The 16,036-nt window shown below is 34.2% G+C and overlaps 3 protein-coding genes across 7 annotated transcripts; 1 reads left to right on the top strand and 2 right to left on the bottom strand.

The window, feature by feature from the left end:
• Positions 1-136: 136 nt before the first annotated feature.
• On the bottom strand, positions 137-6,179 carry LOC125061750 (YTH domain-containing family protein 3). Of its 5 annotated transcripts, none has more exons than XM_047667335.1 (6): positions 5,946-6,178; positions 5,814-5,838; positions 5,070-5,201; positions 3,750-3,758; positions 1,910-3,432; positions 137-1,000 (listed from the first exon to the last, which is right to left on the bottom strand). In XM_047667335.1, the coding sequence occupies exons 1-6, from the start codon at positions 5,967-5,969 to the stop codon at positions 959-961; spliced, it is 1,755 nt and encodes a 584-aa protein (XP_047523291.1). In that variant the 5' UTR covers positions 5,970-6,178; the 3' UTR covers positions 137-958. The 5 variants fall into 5 exon arrangements, with proteins under 5 accessions (XP_047523291.1, XP_047523290.1, XP_047523289.1 ...); XM_047667334.1 differs by having other exon boundaries at positions 3,630-3,758; positions 5,946-6,177; XM_047667333.1 differs by having other exon boundaries at positions 3,627-3,758; positions 5,946-6,176.
• Positions 6,180-6,424: 245 nt separating this feature from the next.
• Positions 6,425-8,868, bottom strand: LOC125061751 (ribonuclease H2 subunit B). The gene is made up of 5 exons (XM_047667338.1): positions 8,660-8,868; positions 8,363-8,572; positions 8,082-8,206; positions 7,271-7,445; positions 6,425-6,763 (listed from the first exon to the last, which is right to left on the bottom strand). Exons 1-5 carry the CDS (start codon positions 8,751-8,753, stop codon positions 6,450-6,452), a joined length of 918 nt encoding a protein of 305 aa, XP_047523294.1. The 5' UTR covers positions 8,754-8,868; the 3' UTR covers positions 6,425-6,449.
• A 332-nt stretch (positions 8,869-9,200) lies between these two features.
• Positions 9,201-15,914, top strand: LOC125061796 (replication factor C subunit 4). The gene is made up of 6 exons (XM_047667395.1): positions 9,201-9,461; positions 9,836-10,111; positions 11,534-11,752; positions 13,519-13,678; positions 14,950-15,032; positions 15,679-15,914. The coding sequence occupies exons 1-6, from the start codon at positions 9,355-9,357 to the stop codon at positions 15,884-15,886; spliced, it is 1,053 nt and encodes a 350-aa protein (XP_047523351.1). The 5' UTR covers positions 9,201-9,354; the 3' UTR covers positions 15,887-15,914.
• Positions 15,915-16,036: the final 122 nt, after the last annotated feature.

The raw sequence follows: 16,036 nt of genomic DNA, 5'->3' as shown, positions 1-16,036 counted from the left end.
AGTGAGACAAACGCATGTATGTAATAATACAGACAATAATTGATTTAATATTACCAGCCAGGAATATTACTTCTATTAAAAGGCTCATAAGGAAGGAGTATGCACTAATAAAATGTCAAATAGGTGAAAAAAATAATAATTTTTAACAATGTCTATGACAGGCTTTAATTCATTATCAGTGATTTAATTTCATAATAATTGTGTCACACAGATTCTTAAATGAACACCGTATGGAGATAAAATGCTGTTTGCATAAAACAAAACCATTTCCTACAATATAAATATGAAAAATAAATTTCATACATTTACAAAAGGTATTAAAATATTGAGAAAATGTGACAATTATCAGCTAAAACAAATCCAATTGATTTTATTCATAAATGAAAAGGCACTTTAAAAATAAGGTGGGCGCGTTAAAAATAAAACTTTAAATCTCTCGTCACACTGTTGTTTCACTTAAATTATATGTTATTAATACACATTATATGTACACATAAAACAAAATTCTGTACATGTTTTGTGTGAACCAATCGATCGATTACGAGAGAATTTACTTTAAAAACCGTATATAAAATTCCATTTATATAAAATTTATAGCCATCGCTATAAACAGAATAATGAGACCCACAGTGCACTGATGTTTATACATACAATTTCACAAAGGATCAAACTCCTCTCACAGATTTCCTTATAAAATTACCGTTTTGTATCAGTCCACGATTTTGAAAAGTCCACAATCATCACACGATTATCAAATGTCCTGTTCACTAGTCAATGTTCAGTTGATTAACACATTAAATTTGATGAATGTTTTTAAATGAATCACTGTTCAACATATACTATTAAATTGTTCATCACATGTAGTTCAACTGTAAGGTGCCTCATGTATATGCATACATCTGCTGCGGTACCAATGATAACTTGTTTTCTATGGAGAGAAGCTAGTCCCGGACCTCATCTAGTTACGAGGTCTTCCACGCCCGCGAGAACCATCGCGATCCTGCAACATTTGAATATAATTAAAGTATATTTATGATATTAAAAAACTCTTTTTAGAGTACATTATATGATATAAGATAACATATATATACATATACTAGCAGGCCTGGCGAACTTTGTACCGCCTAACAGTCGATTCTTTATTTTTTTTAATACTTATTCTGCTATTCGGGACACCGGTCTAGGTAGTAAGATAAAAAAAAGAAAGTTGATAATACAACAAATACATTATGTCAAAAAATAAAAATTTACCTTCCCGGAACCCCTCCACTAACACTTGAACTTTATGATAAGGTATTAAAGTTCAAATTGCCTTTAAATATTATTACAAATATTTTGTATGGGAATATAGAAAAGTGTTGTTTTTAGACTTTTTCACTCAATATTTGTAATTTTTCTCTCCGTAAGAACCATCCTCGTACTTCAAGGAATATTATAAAAAAATCTGACAAATCGGTCAAGCCGTTTTCATGTTATGTCGTGACAACGGAAAACGGGTTTCATTTTTATATATATAGATATATTCTCTCTAATTACAATTTTAGCATGTCTTGGTCAAGAATACTATGAATAATTATAGAAATATTTTAGTTTTCAGGAACTAACAACTTATTTACAACTTACAATTACATTTTACTATTGCATATAAAGTAATATAGAAATAGAATAATATTAATATGCCTATATCTATATCTATATATGTAAGTATATATACATACATATATGGTTTACATAAAGCATACAACAGACAAACATTCATAGTTAATATCAAATTCTTATAACTAAACATGTTTCAGTCAAGGCATCCAATGTAATGTAGTCCCACAAAATTGAAGTAGATATATAATATCTATTAATAAAGTGTCTTCCATGTTAAGGAAGAGATAATAGTAGATAAATAAAAACCTACCTTATGTGGCCGGTAATTGTCACGGTCACGATAGCCATGATCCCTATTGTCACGGCCGTCCCTATCGTCTTTATAGTCACGGTTGACATCCCTCACATCGCGGTTGTCCCTGGGGTCGCGATCACGATGATCACGATGATCACGACCGTCACGACCGTCACGGGCATCGCGACCGTCCCGCCCATCCCTATGATCGCGACCGTCACGGCCATCCCTATCACGGTAATCACGGTAATTGCGATACCCACGGCCGTCATGCTCCTCGCGATGGTTCTCCTGAACCGGAGCCGGCACCTTACGCGAGTCCTCCTCCTCCTGACGACGCTCGTAGTGGATGAAATCGTCGAAAATCGACGTAGAGTGGGAGTAGCTATGCATTATACGCAACACTTGCAGTCCCTTCGCGTGGGGCACCTCCTGGGTATCGCGAGAGTTGGTCACCGGCTTGTTCTCGTTGTTCTCCAGTTTGATATGACGCAGCTGCCCGTTCGGAACGTCCTTAACGTAAATCCACCTAACACGAAACTGTCCTTTCCACTTGTCCTGAGACCACACGCTAGAGTTTGAGTTGTAGTCTACCGCACTGACCATACGGGCCATCCCGCAAAAGTGTCCACTGCCGTTCACCGAGAAAAAGAGATACACACAGCCGCCCTCCCGCTCGCGATCGCGGAAAGCCGAGTCGAGACGCTTGTTGCCGTGTTCCGTGCTGCACCAGATCTCGTATTTGATGCTGCGGTGGATGTCATCCTCGGAGTACGATTTGATGACGAAGAATCGGGTTAGAGGGGCGGTGAGATCGAAGTCTTTAGGGTTGTAATCATTTTTAACGCGGAGTTCGTCGAGTACCGGGTGGGGCACGGTCGGAGCGGAGACTTGAGGGGGAAGGGACGGCGGAGGGGGAGCGGGAAGCGGAGGCCGAGGCTGGGGAGGAATGGGGGCGCGAGGGGCGTGGGTCCAAGCCGGGGGAGGCTGATGCTGAGGAGGGCATCGCATGGGGGCCGGCGGCGGAACCGGCTGAGGCATCGGCAGAGGGGCAGGCACGGAAGGGGGTTGCAGCACCGGGGGCGGGGGGGCAGACGCTACAGGTGCGCTCTTCCCTGCGTCCCAAGTGCTAATGTCCATATTGTGCTTCCCGGGCACTATCGGCGGTGGGGGCATGCCCGGCCCTTTTTTCTTCAAACCGCCAGTCTGGGATAACGGCGCCGGCTTGGCCGGTTGGCTGGCGATGGAGGCCCATGTCATCTTTTTGGGTTGCGATCCGCCCGATATATCCTTGAGCTCGGCGCGATCTTTGTCATGCTTGTGCTCCCCGAGGGACAGCGCCTGAACGCCGGTCTCCACTGCTTTGATACCGTCCGGCACGTACAGCCCGTCAGCTCTGTAGTAATCGTCATACTGTTTAGCTCGACCCAGCTGACCCCAAGTGGAATAATCACCGTTTCCTGGGAAATAGTTGAATGTTGATGCCGGTTGACCAAATGCGGCGGTGGAAAATGGGGTTGTCGACGGTCCGAACACACCTGAAATGTTTACGTAATGCATAAATAATCTATCAATTATGATTGTAATATAATGTTGGTTTTGATGGATGGAACATTTTTTCAATTATTTTCAATGGTAGCTTAAACCTACTTTAGTAATCTATTCAAATTTGGCATAGAAGTTTATAAGCTAGGTGATATTTTAAACTCTGCCAACTGGAATAAATACTAGCTACCGTCCACTCCATATGAATCGTGAGGATTGTATCCTCCTAGAAAAGTCATTGGGTCTGTGCCATTGGTAGACCATGTTCCATCCCCAACTCCGAAGGCTTGATAAGGAAGTGCTGTTGTACCGTAATAACCTGAAACAACAATGTATGGCTTTAGATATTAATGATTAAGACTATAGCATTATACTACTATATTATTGTATCTGATATTACTTAAGATTATTGTAAAATATGTGTCCGTATTAGCAAACTCAAACAACCCAGGTCTCATAATATTTTTTATAAATGGTCTCTTCACTGAGACATCATTGGACAATGCAGCCTTAACTTAAAGACTAATAACTTAAATCTATTCTAATTTACTAATAAGGATTTTTAACATAAGAAAGTTACAGTCTCTATTACGGGGGAACACACTCTTCTAGCTTTTAATTTTTTTCAATTACCACTATGTCATGTCTTAACAATACCACGCACTAAAACTTATTCATTAATTCAAATGGTTTTCTGGAGCTTTCATTCGTAACCTCCAGTAATCTTTGTAATTGTACTGGCGACATCCTGTCACTCAAGGTATGATGGAGGTTGTCTTTACGAACATATCAGGGACCGTTGACTATTCCCCTGAGCACTTATATAATGTAGCTCTTACTGCTACAAACCCACATCAGACCTTGTTTTTAGAGTAATAATTTATTTTGCACTGAGTGTGTAAAACCTTCTAAGTAGCCATTACAATTTACTGTAATGAAGATTCAACTCTTCTCGCGTTTGAACATGGATCTCCAGCATCATAATTAGCTAAGCTAACTGAGCTTCAGTTTGAAACAGCCGTACAACTTCAGCAAATATCAAATATGACGCAAGATATTTGAGCAATGTCAAGGTAATTTATACACAAGTACTCATATGTGTCAAATGCCTGGCCTACATCCAGAAAGACTGTGGACCACACTTTTTGTTGTTCTAAACCTTTTTAAAATATTATTTGTATCTTTTTTCCTGTTCCATAGTAGAATGTTTTTTGTAATAATTATAATAGACTTTTTTTATCACATTAAAACTAACTAATTTTGAATCCTTAGCTGCCAATATAGGAAAAAAAACTATGTTAGTATATTTATTATTATGCTCCATTATTAGGATAAACATATTTTAAATACATATGCATACCATGTATGCTTATATGAGCCTGGGCTGATTAGAAAGACAAATTAAACTTAATATTTTTTTTATTACATATGTATACACAACTAAAGATGATTAGTAACTGAAATAATGAATTGGATAACATGCAATTTTAATAACAAATTAATCTTAATTATTATTAGACTGTGGAAATTAAAATTGACTTCTGTTTGAAATTTGTTTTAACTAATTAATCATACAAGTATTTTACTTTGTGTTGGATACAATATATGAATATGAAAAATATGTACCTACCTGCTGCGCTGTACGGATCTGTTGCTGACGAGATGGGTGGTGCATATGATGCTTGCTGCTGATGACGCCATGACACCTCTGACAACTCTTCACCTCCCCGTTCTAACTGATGCTCTTTAGGTGCATTTGATACTGTGAACAGGTGACATAAAAATTGTGTGATGACAAATTGCAGCAGATGAAAAAACAGGTGACAATTCTATAATAATTGAAGATAAATTTTAAGGTTTCTTAATCTATTATACCATAACATGCATGCATGCCCATTACCAACTGAGGTGTTGACTGAGCTAGTCTTTCTTTTCCCATAAAACTTACAGTCAGATATTGAATCTAAGTAGTCTAAAAATTACTATCTAACTGTTCCTTTATATCATATTGTAGGATAATAATCTTATTACATAATAATTAATAATGAATGTTACATATAATTAAAGATCATTCATCTTCATTAAAACAACAAAAACTCCAATCAACAGTACTGCAGTTTAACGTGAACAACGTGTATTATCAATTTTTATTTTTAGTATAGCTTAATTTACGAAAATGGTTGCACCTGATGCATATACCTTCACTAAAGCTGTATACAATTTTTTTGAAAATCACGATAAAAAGTTTACTATACAAATCAGGTGATATGAATGACAAACAGTAAATGTACATTCACAAAATATACCGGATGCAAGCCGCCCGGTGCTACAAGGCACTCTTTAAACACCTGCAACGTCATAATAGCATCTTTACCTTGATTCCCTTGCCCTTTCATCCGCTGTTCACCAAGAACATGAAACAAAGAATATTTTTATTAAAAAATACAAAGCTAGACCATTAAGACGAATTATATAGAGAAAAAAAATAAGCATTAATACGAAATACCTGATCTGACACGCCTGCTGACATTGGCCGCGATTTTAGTGTTAAAACTTTTTATTACGAGTCTTTAATTACAATAAATCACTATTAATATCACATCAGGTCACTGCACAAAGTCTAAATTGTCCAAGAAACACTTAAAATAACTAAAAAAGTCAATTTTTAAGATGTTTGCTGAATGTCCGTAAAGTAATAGGAACGAATATGGACGTCGGTTTTCTCAATGGTGATTGGCGGAGAAGCAATGTTGCCATTTCAAACTAATAATTGAAATTTAGCGGGTTATTTGAAATGCCAAGTTCAATGAATATCACTCCTTTTATTAGGGATTACCGATAAGAAATCATCTTTTATTGATGACTTGTAGAAGATTTGAAAAAAAAAATTGAATTTACCTTTCAGTTTTATAACTGAATTACAACTTCACATATATAACTAACAAATAGACAAATGTGCATTTAATGCAATAATAAAAATCGTAATAATTTACAATTCATTTAATAGTAATCACTTTTTTGTAAAAAATGAGGATATTGTCTTTGTACCACTTGCTGCTTTCTGTCTTGCTTTTTCTTTGGCTGTTAAGGGTTTCTGTTTCTTTACCACATTTGAACTAAAACTTGTATCCATAATTTCACTATCTTCATTAATTTCACATTTAACTCTTTTATTGGCTTCTAATAACTCACTGGCATCAGATTTACGTTTTCCAACAGACTCTATAAGTTCTGATTTGAATGCAAATTTCTTTTCCAACAATTCAACTAAGTCATCTTCTAGATATTCCGAAATAATTCCATGAGCATACTTCAGGTAAAATTCTGAAAAAAAAAATGTTATTGTAATGTCATTTCAAAGAAAGGAAATATTTCTATATACATATAAAACCCACTTTATAAACTAGGCATTATAATAAAATAGATGAAAAGATTTGTTTCTTAAAGGTATTCTTCAATATTATAAAAACAGTAAACTATCTCAAAGGGTATAAAGATAATTTTGGCACAAGCATGCTGCATTAAAAAAAAAACAATATGTCATACATTTTAATTGCATCTAATCTAATCTTCTTATATTATCTATTATGATTAGTGCTAAGCTAAATTATGCAACTCTCGGTCCTGAGGTAGTGCATTCAAATTATGGACATGCATCAATGTACTTTTCTTCCTATGCATATAATACTTGCTCATACATTGGAAAATATTATGTGGAAACTGGCATGCTTAAACTTAAATATAAATTACAGTTTGTGCAATTGCAATATTTGCCTAAAACTAAGTATTGTGGTGTCACTGTTTTTTTATTGATAGAAAACTAAACTTTACCTTCGTCAATTGAGTCATTATTCAATGTACTAGAGACAAATGTTGCAGAACTTGATCCAGAAGTAACATGTATCTTTTTGTTTTTTAATAGTGTTGCTAATTTTCTCACTTTACTTTCTAGCCACTCTATGGTTTTAACTTCACTGTACTTGTAGGCTTTCAGTTCAGCAGAACCCTTAAAAACAAATAATTTAAAATAATAGATATTTTATTCTAGAATAAAATTTCTTTAATTGAATAAAGATGTCATCTATCTATATATATAAAAATGTAACCCGTTTTCCGTTGTCACGACATAACATGAAAACGGCTTGACCGATTTGTCTGATTCTTTTTTTATAATATTCCTTGAAGTAAGAGGATGGTTCTTACGGAGAGAAAAATTAAAAAAAAAATGAGTGAAAAAGTCTAAAAACCACACTTTTCTATATTCCCATACAAAATATTCGTAATAATATTTAAAGGCAATTTGAACTTTAATACCATATCATAAAGTTCAAGTGTTAGTGGAGGGGTTCCGGGAAGGTAAATTTTTATTTTTTGACATAATGTATTTGCTGTCTTATCAACTTTCTTTTTTTATCTTAGCTAGACCGGTGTCCCGAATTGCAGAATTGGTATTAAAAAAAAAATTAAGAATCGACTGTTAGGCGGTACGATGTTCGCCAGGCCAGCTAGTGTTGTTATATAAATTATGTAATAAATTTGCTTTGATATCCATCATAAATATTTTAGTACTACTTATGTAGATTGTCATCTGAATAACAAAATATCTTTGTCATAACAATAATTTATTTTTGTTTTCACTTACCTTTAAATCTGCAACACACTCCAAGTCTTCAATAAACTCTACAATATCATGAAAGCCTTTTTCAGATAATAAATCTTCTAAAGGCACTGCCCTGCTTGTACACTGTTCACGCAGTCTAGGGAGCACTGTAAATCAAGTCAACAACTCTAGAGTTATATTTTACTAGTTATAATATACCTATTAGGACTATAAGGGATCTAAATCCTATATTATTCCCAGAATTTTAAGGAAAATACTTTATTTTATTTTTTATTAAATTTAGTCAAGTGTTACCATCATACCTAAAAATACGGGGTTAACAGGAGTCACTAACATTATACTTCCATCCGATTTCACCGTTTCTCCTATGAACAAGGATCTAAATGGTTCACTGAATGTCACTACTTCATACATCTTCTTATTCGACTTATCTAAAACGTACTTTGAAGGCGAGCCGTATGCAGGGTGCGGTAAAGTTATTATCCTAAAGCTATTATTGTTAAAGAGCGTATCTGAAATGAATGTTCACAAAATATTAATATAACTAATAAAACATACTTTCCATTAGTACACTAGACATTAGTACTATTTACAAATACCTTTTATTAACATAACCCAAGAATTTTCTATACGGCTTTTTGTAATTACAGTAGGTTGAATAGGCCCAACTTTCTTTTTAGATCTCGTCGTCATTGTAATGTTCCGGTAATGCCGTAATTAAATTAGTTTCAAGATTGTGCTCAAAGTTCAAACTATACAGAAATGGAGCGAAAATTTTAATTTCGAATGTTTATAATTCGTATTCCGTACAGACTAGGTACTACCATGACAATTGACATTACTTGTATTTCACAGATATGTAAATATTGTTTATACAACAAAGGAAAATATATAGATTTCCTTTCAATTCCTAAAACCCGATAAGTGTATAACGAATTTTATTATTATTTATGCAACTGTGAACTGATGCTCAAGAAAAAAAGTTGCTAGAAGTTCTGAAGTAGGAATTATGAAATTGAAATCTTTTTTTTTTTTTAATACTATGGCAATAGTTTTAAATTTATGCAATTGATCTTTAAGCTGACGACTGACGTTCAAAGTTGTCAGGTGTCAGTTATCAAACTTTGATAAAGTAATTTTCAATTTGCCGCGGCGCGGATCTCAATTCTCAAGAAAAGCCTGTTAAAAAGTTCCAACTTTTTGTACCAATCTTGTTTAAAAATAATAACCATTTAACGTAAAAGGAATCATTTTTAACACTAGCATCATAGTACATTCTTAGTAAAACTTTAAAATGCAGGCATTTTTAAAAACTGGAAAAATTTCGGCGTCAGAAAAGGCTGGATCATCAGGCGTAAAGACAAACAAGAAAAAGCCCCCAGCACCTTGGGTTGAAAAATAGTAAGAAGTGAATTTATTTTGTTGAAATATTATTACATTAGTAATACACATGAAAAGAATAGAAAATATACTTGGTGAATCATATTTAGCTCTTAATATATGTTAAATAAAAGAACATATTTTAAACTAGTAGATAAGTATTTTTAATAATAATCAAGACGTGTCTTATTTGTTGCTAGATGATAATATCAATACTTAAGTTAAACAATATGATTGACCACTGTCATATGTTAGCTAAAGGAATTTAAAAAACCTTTTAAACTCTTGTCTGTCTAATTTATTAGTGTGGCATATTATGTATAACAGATATAAATTAATTTCTATGAATTATTTTATATTTCAGTTAAGTTACTCAATAATTGATACTTTTTCAGTAGACCAAAAACAATTGATGACATAGTTGACCAGGGTGAAGTTGTGCAAGTTTTAAGAGAAAGCTTATCAGGTAGTGATTTGCCCCATCTTTTGTTCTATGGGCCACCTGGCACAGGAAAGACAAGTGCAATTCTGGCTGCTGCTCGTCAACTTTTTGGTGATATAACTCGTGATCGGGTTTTAGAGTTGAATGCCTCAGATGAGAGAGGAATCCAAGTTATTAGAGACAAAGTGAAATCATTCGCTCAATTAACTGTAAGCAGTACAAAGGCTGAGTGAGTTATATTTTTATTATTCATTGAATTTCAGTAGCTATCCATAGCACAAGTGCTTTCTGTCCACACCTCTAACAATTTTGTTTTGCTAGAAATTGAACTTGTCCATAATTTTTCTAGGATTTATTACATTATTTATAGTGGTTAGTTTTTCTGTTATTAGACTACATAGGATTAATTAAATCAGTCCAACTCCTTGCTGAAGCTAAGAAACCACCTGGGACAGTCAATTTATTTCAATATTAGGTTTAAAGAACTTTATTACTCATAAGGACTTAATACTAGTTCGCTTACAATGAGATACAGTAGGTACTTAATTCTAAATTATATAATATTAGTAGCCTCTAGGGCGTTGGAAATATTACTGATAGCAAATAATCTTATATTTATTATTTTAACTAGCGACCCGCCCCGGCTTCGCACGGATGCAATGCTAATACTAAATTCAAAGTGCTATAGAGTATAGGGAGAACCGCGGCCTCCGACGCGCTGCGTCCCGCAATTTTTTAATTTGTAATATCTTTGAAAATATTCATTTAAATCATATGCTGTAAAGGGCCATATAGATCTATGTTAAATCAACAATGTATTTAAGGTATTTAATTGGATAAGGATTAATGCTGTAGTGGTTAAAATCGCTTCGAAAATTAGCCATTATTTGTCGTAAAAAGTAAATGAGAAAAAAAGTTATTGTGGGTTATCCATAAGAGATAGACATATACCATCACGGAGTTTTCTGTAGACCTTTTCAATGTACAATACTTAGTACATTATTTTGATAAATATCGTGGGGTTCGCAATGTAAGCGGAAAAAATTTAATTATTTACGATTTACGACATCTCATTAGAAACCTTAAAAATAACAGTATTTCTCTATCCATATTTAATGGATGTTTTTATACATATAAACCTTCCTCTTCAATCAGTCTATCTATTTTTTAGATTTTTTAAGTTTTAAAGATTTAAGCATATACAGGGTGTATATTATCTTGAATACACTCAATAAACAACTATAAATAGTATGTCTAACGCAAGAACTCATCAGTACCAATCTAGTGGATATTATGAGAAAGATACAGGATGTAGATATTTTCGAATTTTAAGAAGAATTAGTAAAAAAAAGTCAATTTTCATATAAATACCAAAATAAATCATAACTCTGCAGGAGTTGACCTTAGAGTCCTCCCGTAGAACAATTTTTTGCCGCTGATGACCTCATCTATCTCCTATTTGCGTTTGATCCACGACTTTTTGGCCACCCTGTATAGGGACAGAGAAAGCGACTTTGTTTTATACTATGTAGTGAAGACATTTTTAAGAACCCAGTACCGCTACGGTACCTTTACTTAAATAATTACTTACAGTTACAGTTCAAATCAAATAAATTATGAGTATTAAAATATTTCATTTCACTTATTCCAGTGGTAAGCCATGTCCATCATACAAACTTGTTATCCTGGATGAAGCTGATTCCATGACAAACGCAGCTCAAGCAGCATTACGTAGAACTATGGAAAGGGAAACTAGGACTACAAGATTTTGTCTCATCTGCAACTATGTATCAAGAATAATCCCACCAATTACCAGTAGATGTTCAAAATTCAGATTTAAACCACTAGCCAGAGAGAATGTTATTAAGAGGTGAGATTTTAAATAAGTACTACATTAAGGCTTATGAATATTGTCTATGGTTTACAAGTTTGAACATGCAACTATCAATCCAAGTTATATGTTCATATCCTAGCACAATTCCTTTTTTTTTATGCAATAGGAGGCAAACAGGCAGGAGGCTCTCCTGATGTTAAGTGATACCGCCGCCCATGGACACTCACAATGCCAGAAGGCTTGCGAGTGCGTTGCCGGCCTTTAAAGAATTGGTACGCTCTTTTCTTGAAGGACCTTCTGCCTTAGTAAACGTTCAGTTGTGGAACGACGGACGTCGAGGTGATACGGATGGTATTTTGTATTAGTTGATGGATTTGGAGAAATTATCCAACCTGTTTTTAAAAGTATTAGGCAAATTGTATTTTGTTGAGTGGTCTTCAATTTTAAAGAACTTACCCTTCAAATGAGTGTTCTCAATGTCAGATTTTTTAATTCATCATTCATTATATTTTATTCCTCATATGTAGTTACTAGCAAACTTAGTTTCGCTTTAATATAATTTTTTTAATTCGCATTTCTTTCCAATGTTTCTCTCCATAATCTATCTTCAATTTCAAGAAAAAAATACAAATTATATGAACTGATCTTAGTAGCTTTCAGTTTTGCGCTTAGCAACACAGTTTGCCAATTTAGATTTATATAGATTACTTATTCATTATATCTAAAGTCTTACACACTAATTAGACATGTGAAATAGGAAATTGTTTATTTATATTGTACTAGCAGACCGGCCAAACGTTTCTGTGGCTAAGGTTTCTGTTATATTACATAGTAGCAAACTATTCAAGGGAAACGGTAGGAGAACACCAGTCATGGGGACCACCATGCTTTTTTGGTGGTAATGCCATTAAATTGTAGCTTATGTGAAACGTTGGTACATTCAACACAGCGCCATCTGTTAGAATTGTGACTATCAAATAATAAACAATTATTTTGCAATAAAATAATATTGCGGGTATAAATTGAGATGTAAGCTATCCTATCTTTTAAGTTAGATCTAACCGCACACGGTGTGCAAATTTGATTGATATCGGTTCGGTAGTTTATTTATTTATTTTATTTATGTACACTTCGTTGCAAAGAATGAAACACAATACAAAAAAATTATAAGGGATGCAACGGGCGGCCTTATCGCTAATAAGCGATCTCTTCCAGGCAACCCTAGTTAAAGAGAAAAACTAAAAAAAAGAAACATGATGCGTGCGAGAAGTGCAGAACCAAATGTTATATAAATATATATGCATAGTACCTTAATCTAAAGTAATACAAAAAAAAAATTAACAACTGGCCAAAAACTTAAAAGCTAATCTTACAAATACATGGACAGCAAATAGTGATGTAAAAGGAAACATAAGATTTATACAAGTCACGATTGATCAGGATAGGATAAGGTTAAGAAATGATTATACAGAAGAGTTTTAAAAGATGACAGAGAGGTAGCCAATCGTACGGAGTCGGGTAGCGTATTCCACAACGTAATGGCGGAGATCATAAATGAATTGCCTAAGAAGTATGAAGTGTGGGATGGAATTTCCAATAAACATCTATTAGAAGAGCGTAACATATAGTTAGAAGGACCTAAGAAGTTTAGGAATCCATAGCGGACAAACAACGTGACACGTAATTTATATATATTAAGATATTAAATATTTTTAGTATACACTAATAAAAGACCTCAGTGCATCTGTTTTTTCTATGAACTGTTTTATTACTTTTTTGATCCCCATATTAATCTATTTCAGATTGCGAGAGGTTTGTGAGTCGGAAGGCGTGGATGTGGGAGATGGAGAGGTTTTGGAGCAAGCAGTTCATACCTGTGATGGTGACCTTCGTAGAGCACTCACAGCATTACAGTGTTGCCAGCGATTACTTGGAAAGATTACTGCTGAAGGATTGATTGAGGTAACAAATAAAAATGGTATTATTGTGAAAAAGCATAGGGCGCTCTTTGCCTTATTTTTCGTCTATAGAGCAACCCACGCGTTTTCACAATAATACCAGTATTTTTTGTTCATTACCATTTTCAGCCTAAATTAGGAATTATTTTTTACTTTTTAGTTTGATGTGCTTTAAAAGCGTGTTTTTTAGTTTTTTTAAACTATTATTTATTTTTCATTGTTTAGTTTAATTTTTTTTTCGGATTATTGCATTGTCATCGATCTTTGACAGGTGCGCAAAATTTGAATAAAATCTGTCCGTTTAAAATGGGTCAAAATCGAGTCCGAAGGAGTCGGTTACATACATACATACATACAGGTGAAGCTAATATAAAGCGTGTAAAAAGGGTGCGTGTACTTTATGTACGCGCGTAAGAAGTTATACTTCTTTGGCATTATTAAAAATAGTTTTTGATTGCATGCAAATAATTAATTACAATTAAATAATCGAAGACTGGAAAAGGAGTCATTATAGTCAATAAAGTTCAGTTTACATTTGAAAAATTAAATAAATAAATATTTATTATTATTCTCTTACATAGATTCTATTATTAGAAGCCGAAGCATCTTCCGTGGGCAACTTCATTCTGTTAATTTTGTGTCACGGTGCGCGCGCATCGTAAATTTTCACTCTCATCAATATTTCATAACGCGCATAAAGAAGTATAACTTCAAAAAAAAAGTGTGTGTGTACAAAGTACACATGTCAGAAGTGAAACTTCAGTGGCAAACCAATCTTTAAGTGTTATATTTATACAAATCTAAAAGTTTAGATTTCCGATACTTAGAGGGACAGAAAAAGGAAGATATGTTAGGAATTTAATGAATTTAATTGTCATTAAAATATTAAGTGTCGAATAATAAATAATGAATCAAAACGGGCCGCAAAATACATTGGAGACATTTACCAATCCCTACTCCGCTGGAGAAAGTATACTCCGAATCACGCGTGGTAGGGATAAGAAAAAGATGGCGCGTAACGGAAAAATGTGACGCGTAACGAAAAAATGTTACACAAAATTGTTTTCCAACCCCGATAAAGATTTTTTCACTTTAATAAATAAATAATTATAATTGCATAAGTTGATAAAAAATGCTATGCAATAGCTTTACCGCGGCAGTCCCCGAGTGCCACACGTTTTTTTTTATTTTTTGTTCTTATCTTGTCCTTTAGTTTTAAATTTAGAACACTATGTTCCTCGTTGACAAGCTACAATTCCAGTAATGAAATTTCAGGTGACAGGACTTGTTCCAGACCATTTGGTAAAGGAATACCTCAGCGTTATGAACTACAATGAATTGGAGCTCTTTGTTGAAAAGTAGGTATCCCAGGATCTGACAAAATCATATGTGATATTTTGACAGCGCTCAAAACAAGTTGCTGTTTATTTTGGTGTCCTACACAAAATATTTTAAAGTAATTTTATCGAATCTCAAATGTTGATGTACGAATTTTTTATTTATTTTGAAGTAAATGATTATTTAAATATTTTAACAACTTCAAAAACGGATATATGTTATGTATGGGACCGTTCAAGTATTACGTAACGAATTTTGGGTTTGCTTTTGTAAAACGTTACGATGCGGGGCGGGGATTAAATTTAATATTAAATTCGACTTACACCACATAATATGTAGTAACTAAAGAGTCACTAGGTGGTCACGGAACGTTTTACTATACTTGGGTTCAGTACTGTACTTGGGTACTGACCGTTACGGCGAATTACATGGGGGGGGGGGTCAATAATAAATTGCGTTACGTAATACTTGAACGCTCCGTATGACCATATGTAGATAGCATTTTTATCCACAATTTGACGGAACCTACACACCGAGATTGAGTTTGAGAATATTTATTCAAAGACAACAATACAAATTTCATCAAAATCGGTTCAGTAGTTTTCGAGAAATCCATATACTTTAATCATACGCCTGGTGATTATTGGGACTACATTTTTTTTTCAGATTTTTAATGGACGCCTATTCGGCATCGCAATTACTAGAGCAACTCAGTGCCACTGTAGTTAGTTCCGGGCACTTAACTAACAAGCAAAAGTGTGAGATTAGCGAGAAGCTCGCTGTTTGCTCGCATCGACTACTAGAGGGCGGCGCTGAAGTCATGCAACTCACCGATCTTGGCTGTACCATTATTATGGCAAACAATAATCCTTAAAATTGTTCAATAAATATTTTACACTTTGTTTAATTTCATGATCCCAATTGCATTAAGTTTTTAAGTATAAAGTTGTACTCACTAAAGCCGGTTGCAGATCGAAAACTAAGCTATGCCAAGGCTAAACTAAGCTATGCCAAGCAAGCTAGG

This window comes from Pieris napi, chromosome 24, assembly GCF_905475465.1.
Source record: "Pieris napi chromosome 24, ilPieNapi1.2, whole genome shotgun sequence".
NCBI classification, from domain to species: domain Eukaryota; kingdom Metazoa; phylum Arthropoda; class Insecta; order Lepidoptera; family Pieridae; genus Pieris; species Pieris napi.
The sequence above is the reverse complement of the archived record's forward strand: the minus strand, read 5'-3'. Positions and strand labels throughout refer to the sequence as shown.